Source organism: Tupaia chinensis, unplaced genomic scaffold, assembly GCF_000334495.1.
Source record: "Tupaia chinensis unplaced genomic scaffold, TupChi_1.0 Scaffold000386_1, whole genome shotgun sequence".
NCBI classification, from domain to species: Eukaryota; Metazoa; Chordata; class Mammalia; order Scandentia; family Tupaiidae; genus Tupaia; species Tupaia belangeri.
In genome coordinates this window covers 2,209,290-2,216,909 of record NW_006159888.1, presented here as the reverse complement: position 1 = coordinate 2,216,909, position 7,620 = coordinate 2,209,290, and the positions used below count along the sequence as shown (strand labels likewise).

The window sequence follows — 7,620 nt, the reverse complement described above, 5'->3', positions numbered from 1 at the left end:
CCCAGGGGGGATGGTCACGCCGCAATCCCTTCTCCTCCATTCTCCTCTCGGGATCTTGGGCACGCACGCACACGTGCCCGGCGTGAGTTTTAAGCCGCAGTCGACTATGTGGGAGTCCAGCGGCATAGCCATTACGCCAACTGCTAGTCCCAACATCCAAAACAATTTTAGCTGAGATCCACCAGTCATTAGCATGCCATATTTGCTTTGTCCCTGTCGTCTGTGTACGTGTGTATAGTCCATGTAATGTTTGGTTATATGTGTCACATACATGTGCACACTCTCATTTTTTGGTTTCCATTTGAAAGTTCGTTGCAGACATCATGACATAGTATACCTAATGCTTCCAGCGTATGTCTCCTGAGTACTAGGACGGTCTCCACAATGGCCCAGCAATGACCTTTTACAGTTGTCTCTTGTGTTTGTTTTGGTCCAGATCATACCTTATTGTGCCTTCTTCCTAATAGTTTCTTTTAACCCAGAAGAGTTCCCTGCCTTTTTGTTGCTGGTGGTGGTCTTTTGTCTTTTTTTGTTTTATGGAATGACCCACTGTCTGAATTCTCTCCTTGTGATTAGACTTATTTTTAGGGAAAACTATACTTGGCAAGTGTAAGATGAGACTGCAAAAAGTTCATGGAAATTGGAATTAAAGTATGAGTTTATTTTGGTGGAAAACAATTTAGAAATCCATTCATAATTTTTTATAACAAACATTTTCCATGACCTTTTGGAGATACCATGTCTATCTTGATTGTGCCTCAGGGAGACCTTAAATATAGATGCCTGTGACTCCATGATTCTGACCTGACTAGTCTGGGTGAATTGGACTTTGGTTTGGTAAACCTGTGCTTTCTCTCAGCCAGTGTCTTGGAGAGCAGATTTGCATGGTCAGATTGTTTGATGCTGGCGTGCTGGAGTGGATACCCTCTGTTTGCACTGGCTCTGTCTCCTAATTTCTTAGGTCGCCAGTGGGTGGAGACTTCTTTGGCTCTGGCAACCCTCATTGAATTTTGCCCTTAGTACCCAGATTACTCCCGTCTTATCAGGGCTCTGTGTGCTTTCAGGAAATAACTCATTACCTAGTTATGAATGCAAGAAACATTCCTAACTGACCTGCCATCTTGTTTGTTTTCTGTGGCCAAGATAATGAGTTCTGAGCAAAGACCTTTCCACTTTAGAGATAGTCTATTTCTTCATGAGTCCCCATGAGTTTATATAATTAAAATGTCCTAGGCCAGTCCTGTGGCCTCATGGTTATGGGAGCCCCATCCCACATGGCTGACTATGATTTGAATCCCAGCCCCAGGGCTTGCAAAACATATTGGCTGGCCGTAGGGCTTGCAAAACATATTGGCTGCCTGTGTGCATGCCCCAAATCTCAACAGGATGGAGAATTGTTCTGATGTTGTTTTATTATTTTTAAAAATATATACATATATATTTTTTAATCTTTAAATTATTTTTTTATTTTTTTATTTATTTTTTACCAGAAGGCATGAGTGCTTGCAGAGAAAGAGAGAGTGGGAGAAAGCAACCCCCAGTGGGGTGTAGTCATGCCAAAATCTCTTCTCCTTCTCTGCACACTATTGGAATTTTGGGCACGCACACATGTGCTGGGACCAGAATTTGAATCATGAGTTTGACTGTGTGGGATCCATCTTTCTCCTTTAACCAGTAGGCCACAGGGCTGGACCCCCTTTATATTATTTTTTAGAAAGTTATTTATTCTTTGTCTTCTCAGATCCTTGTTACCAAGAAGTAACAAGGGTAATTGGCATAATGTTCAATAATTGTCAGAAGCTAACATCAGTAACTTTTTGTATTTTTTTTGTTAAATATAATTTCATGCTGACTGTCCTTTCTTCACACATATTTTTCAATCCATTTTGAGTGAACCTGCGTTAATAGGGCAAAATTTGGTGTAAACTTAATCACATAGTTGACCACCATTGTAGCATAGTTACTTTATTTTAAAATGGTAAGAGGGCTAATAGGTTTTGTTGGACCAAAAATCTACAACGCAGCTGTCTCCTGTTATCTTCATATTAACTTTTCTCTTTTTGATCTTTGTAGTGCAGTTAAACTGAAGCCAAAGGAAGGTGAGACATACTTTGATGTTGTGGCTGTTGTCGACCCTGTCACCAGAGAAGCACAGAGACTTGCTCCATTGCTCTTGGTAAGGGTAGCCATGTACGTAGTTCACATCATGTTTATTTGAAGTAATCACGTGCCTTCTAATTTTTGTTGGTTATTGTCACTGGAGAACGTTGCTGAGATCTTGAGAAGAAAAATCTTCATGAAGGTTGATAATGCCTCTTAAAACAATTTCATAATTAGATATTTCAGTGGTTACTTCTTGTAATTTAAAACATGAATAATGGGGACCAGTGGGTGGCGTGGTGGTTGAGGTGCTGGACACTCCCACATGGCCAACCATGGTTTGAGTCCTGGACCTGGTAGCTTGCTTTCTCATCTTCTCTCTCTCTCTCTTTCTTTCTATCTTTCTCTGGTCAAATTAAAAATAAATGAATTAATAAATAGAGTTAAATGAATAATTCTTTTAAAAAGGCATGATTAACTTCCTCATTTATAGAGCAAAATATCTTTGAGTTAAATGATGAGAGGGGCCAGCAGGTAACATAGTAGTTAGGGTCCTGGATTCCTGCATGGCCAACTGTGGTTTGAGACTTGGACCCAGTTGCTTGAAAAATCACAACAAAAACATAAATAAATGTTTAAAAGAAAATGGCAATGAGGTAAAAGCATGCTGCTTTTTTGTTTTCCTCTCTTTTAACTATCATGGATTTTTTGTTTTAGCATGTATTTTAGATATGTCTACTACCATTATAGGTACATTTAAAATGTTTTATTTTAATTTACATTTATTTATTTAAAAGAAATCTGGGGACCAGCAGTTAGCGTAATGGCTGGGTTGCTGGACTCCCCTGTAGTCGACCACGGTTCGAGCCCTGGACCTGGTGGCTTAACTCACACCGGGGGCATGTGCCTGTGTGCCCAAGATCCCGAGAGGAGAATGGAGGAGAAGGGATTGTGGTGTGGCCATCCCCCCGGGGGGTGATTTCTCGCTTTTTGTCTCTCTGTCTCTCTCTGTCTTTCTGGTGAGCACATGCGGCCTATAGCAAAAACCTCTCCAAAGAAAAAAAGAGAAAAAAAGAAGTCTGACAAAAAAGTTGTTGCCCAATGTTTCTTTTAGTTGTTTTTTGTTTTGTTTTAGATTTTCACAATAGGGTGCGTGTGCTCACTGGAGAGAGAGAAAGTGAGAAATCATCCCCTGGGGGGATGGCCATGCTGCAATCCCTTTTTCATTTTCCTCCTGGGATTTTGGGTGTACACACACACACACACACGCAGAGTGTGATTTTTCAAGCTGCTGGATCTGGGGCTTGAACCATGTCTGCCATGTGAGAGTCTAGCACCTTAACCACCATGCCACCTGCTAGTCCCTCTTAATTGTATTTTTTTCCAAGTAAAGTTTTTATTGAATTATAATCACTAATGTTTTTGTGGGCATCTGCCTGTGTGTTTTTCACACTTCAGCATGTGACCTGTCCCCATAGGCCCTCACATTGCCTGGTGTAGAGATAGCTGTTCTCCTCTGCTCCCCACAGCTATGTGTTATACTTCCATGAGGTGAGAAACTGCAGTCTGCAGTTGGCTCCTTCCCATTTGACATCACACACGATGTATGTGTGAGTTAGATTCTGTACTAAAGTTGTGATTTCTAGAAATATCTCCAGGGTAGACTTTATGTCACTTATTGTCTATAAAGATAATGATCTTTTCTTTTCTTTTCTTTTTTCCTTTGGAGAGGTTTTTGCTATAGGGCACATGTGCTCACCAGAAAGACAGAGAGACTGAAAGTGAGAAATCACCCCCCGGTGGGATGGTCACACTGCAGTCCCTTCTCCGCCATTCTCCTCTAGGCATCTTGGGCACACACGCACACGAGCATGGTGTGAATTTAAGCCACCAGGTCTCGGACTCAAACTGCGGTCGACTACATGGGAGTCCAGTGACATAGCCATCACGCTAACTGCTTGTCCCAACATAATGATCTTTTCTTAACATATTAAAAAATGTTCTCTCTCAACTCAGGGCCAAGTAATAAACTTCCAAAAAGAAAATTTAAATATTTTATCATTTGGTTTGCTTTTTAGGTTTTGACTCACCTGATAAACATGAATCTAAGAATATTTATGAACTGCCAATCTAAACTTTCTGACATGCCTTTAAAAAGGTAAAATACGCTTTAATATTTAAGAAAGTAATGAAAAAAACTGGTACCGAATTTGAAAGCTAATACTGAGTGTTAGAAGATGAAACACGTTAATAGATGGACATTGTATTTGAAAGAATCATTTATTAAATAATTCAGTTTTGCCAATTTTTTTCTGTGATCAGAAGTTCTGAGAACAGAGCATGGTCATGGGAGCATTTACATGGTATTAACTTGGACTGCTTGCTCTGTGCCTTTCATCTTAAAAGAAGAGCAGTCATTTCAGGTTTGAATATATATGTTGCTGGAAGCTTACTTTGGTTTATTCACATGTATCACGTAAGAGGATAGGCTTAGCATACATTGTCCTGAGCTTTGGAACTGTCATTTGTGGAAAAAGTAATAGAAAAAGCAGTGAATAGTAGCAGTGCAGCACCTGTTGTGGCTGTGGGAAGTTCTTAATCTATGAATGTGGAATGTGCTGTGTTCCGTCAGCTAGATTCTGAATGGATTGAAGCAGTGTTTGCAGGTGACCCTAGCGTTCCACTTTCTACCATTGTCTTTCTGTAGGAAAAATGTTTAAATCATTATACAAGTGTTTTCAGGGATAGCATGAGAACCCAAGCACCACTTAGATTTTTAATAGAAACATTTTTAATAGAGGCATGTTCTCCTCAAAGGGAGGAAAGTACTCAGAAACGCTGACAACAGCTGCCTACGTGAAGGAATGGCATATTTATCTCTCCCTTCTCTTGCATTTGAACATCTTTAGAAGGCGTCATTAAGTCACAGATGGTTTTGGAAGTGCTTTTCCCAGACTGGAAGGATGCCCTCCAAGTCTAATTTGTCTTAAGCCAGTTATTTCCCTATGTAAATGCTTGCAAACTCAAGGACTGTGATTGCCTGTGAAAAATCTAGCCCTTTTCTTTTCAATTTCAGCTTTTACCGTTATGTCTTAGAACCAGAGATCTCCTTTACTTCAGAAAATAGCTTTGCTAAGGGTCCAATAGCAAAGTTTTTGGATATGCCACAGTCCCCACTGTTCACGCTGAATTTGAACACACCTGAGAGTTGGATGGTAGAATCTGTCAGAACGCCATACGATCTTGATAACATTTATCTCGAAGAGGTAAGAATTTCATTGCATCCAAACCCCTAAATAGGTATAAAACCCACTGCTGATGTAAGTGGTGGTAGATTCTGACCAAACAGAGTGAATGTATACAGCCTCTGAGACAACTGTGTTCAGGTATCATGGATTTTTTTAAAGAATAGCTTTTTTTCAGATATGATTTACATACTATAAAAGTCACTCTTTGGGACCAGCAGTTGGCATAATGGCTATGTCACTGGACTCCCATGTAGTTGACTGCAGTTTGAGTCCCAGACCCAGTGGTTTAAACTCAGTGCCGGGCACGTGTGCATACGTGCCCAAGATTCCAAGAGGAGAATGGAGGAGAAGGGATTGTGGCATGGCCATCCCCCTTGGGGGGTGATTTCTCGTTTTCTGTCTCTCTGTCTATGTCTTTCTGGCAAGCACACATGCCCTATAGCAAAAATCTCTTAAAAAAAAAAAAAAAAAACTGAACAGTTTGGAGGTTTTAGTATATTCACAGAGTCATGCAGCCATCACCTTTTTTTTCAAATTTTTTTTTATCAAGTTTTAGAATGTTCTCATCACCCCAGGAAGATACTCCATACACCCATTAACAATCTTTCTTTGACCCCACCAACCTCTGGAAACTAAGTCTAAGTCTACTTTATATCTCTGGATTTGTTAACTCCAATGTTTTGTCTGAGTAGAATTATACAAATCATGGTCTTTTGTGACTTAAGTTCTTTCACTTAACTTTATTCTATTTTATTGCCAGATAATGTTCTAGTTTGTATACATAAACTACATTTTCTTTATCCATTCATGGGTGGGTATTTGGAGTGTTCCTACTTTTTGGTATTATGAATTATTATGCCTAAATATTTTGTATATGTTTATATACACAATATGAATATGGGATGTCTTTCCATTTATGTAGGTCTTTAATTTCTTCCATGACTCTCATCTGTGCTTTTGGAATGACCTCCATTTTTTTCTCCTTTCAACTCAGTTTTGTTTTTTGTTTAAAGAATTGTTTGTTTGTTTATTTATTTATTTATTTATTATTTTTCTTATTTCTTTTTTGGTTTTTTATTTCATTTTCTTCCATACATTCAATCACATTATTATTTATTTTATGCTGAAATATTCATTTTTTGAGATAAATAATAATGTAATTAAATGTTTATTTTTATTTATTGTTATTATTATTATTATTATTATTTTTAAATTTGCTATGGGGCACACACACTCCAGAGAGAAAGAAAGAGAGAAAGTGAAGAAAGCAAGCTGCGGGGGAACCAGCAGTTAGCGTAATGGCTATGTCGCTGGACTCCCACGTAGTCGACCGCGGTTCGTGTCCCAGACCCAGTGGCTTAAAACTCACGCCGGGCGCGTGTGCGTGCGTGCCCAAGATCCCGAGAGGAGAATGGAGGAGAAGGGATTGCGGCGTGGCCATCCCCCCTGGGGGGTGATTTCTCGCTTTCTGTCTCTATGTCTCTCTCTGTCTGTCTGGCGAGCGCACGCGCCCTACAGTGAAAATCTCTCCAAAAAAAAAAAAGAAAAAAAAAACAAGAAAGCAAGCAAGCTGCCAGGTCCGGGACCTGAACCGTGGTCAACCATGTGGCTGTTCAGCACTGCAACCACCACACCACCTGCTGGCCCCTCAATTCAATTTTTACAATTGTATGGGATCATTACCTATACTATAATGAAGATACAGAACATTTCCATCACCCCCCAATTATTTTTTTATATTTTGTATTTTATTTTGTACAATCACATTATTTAGCTTACAAAGTGAATATTCCAACTTGTGAACATTTTTCCCTTGTCTAGTTGATAAAACTATAAAATTATCTTCAACAGATAATATCACATTTCTTTGTCCCATTAATGCTTTGCCTCCCTATTTTCCTTTTAAATGTCTTTCCTCAGACTCTACTCTCTCACACATACTGTATCTGGTATTCACATCCATTTATTATGCTTCTCTATCCTTTAGTCAGTTTCTGTCATAGAATGTGAACACTTAGTATATATTAAGTGAGGACATACAATGTCTCTCCTTCATAGCCTGGCTTGCTTAACTCAGCAGTAAATCTTCCATATTCTTCCACTTTCTGTCAAAAGCCATGGTTTTGTTGTTTTTTATGGCTGAATAGTATTCCATAGAGTATATGTGCCACAGTTTTTCAATTCATTCATCTGTTTGTGGGCATTTGGGTTGGTTCTATGTCTTAGCAATTGTGGATAGTGCTGCAATAAACATCAATGTGCAAGCATTTTT

General features: G+C 39.2%; 1 protein-coding gene across 2 annotated transcripts in view; it reads left to right on the top strand.

The window, feature by feature from the left end:
• The window catches only part of UGGT1 (UDP-glucose glycoprotein glucosyltransferase 1), a 140,015-nt gene that overhangs the window by 104,429 nt on the left and 27,966 nt on the right, over positions 1–7,620 (top strand). For both annotated transcript variants that reach the window (XM_006153676.3, XM_006153675.3), the window contains 3 exons: positions 2,074–2,176; positions 4,179–4,258; positions 5,177–5,366. In XM_006153676.3, coding sequence (XP_006153738.1) covers positions 2,074–2,176; positions 4,179–4,258; positions 5,177–5,366 — 373 coding nt within the window. The remainder of the gene's footprint in view (positions 1–2,073; positions 2,177–4,178; positions 4,259–5,176; positions 5,367–7,620) is intronic.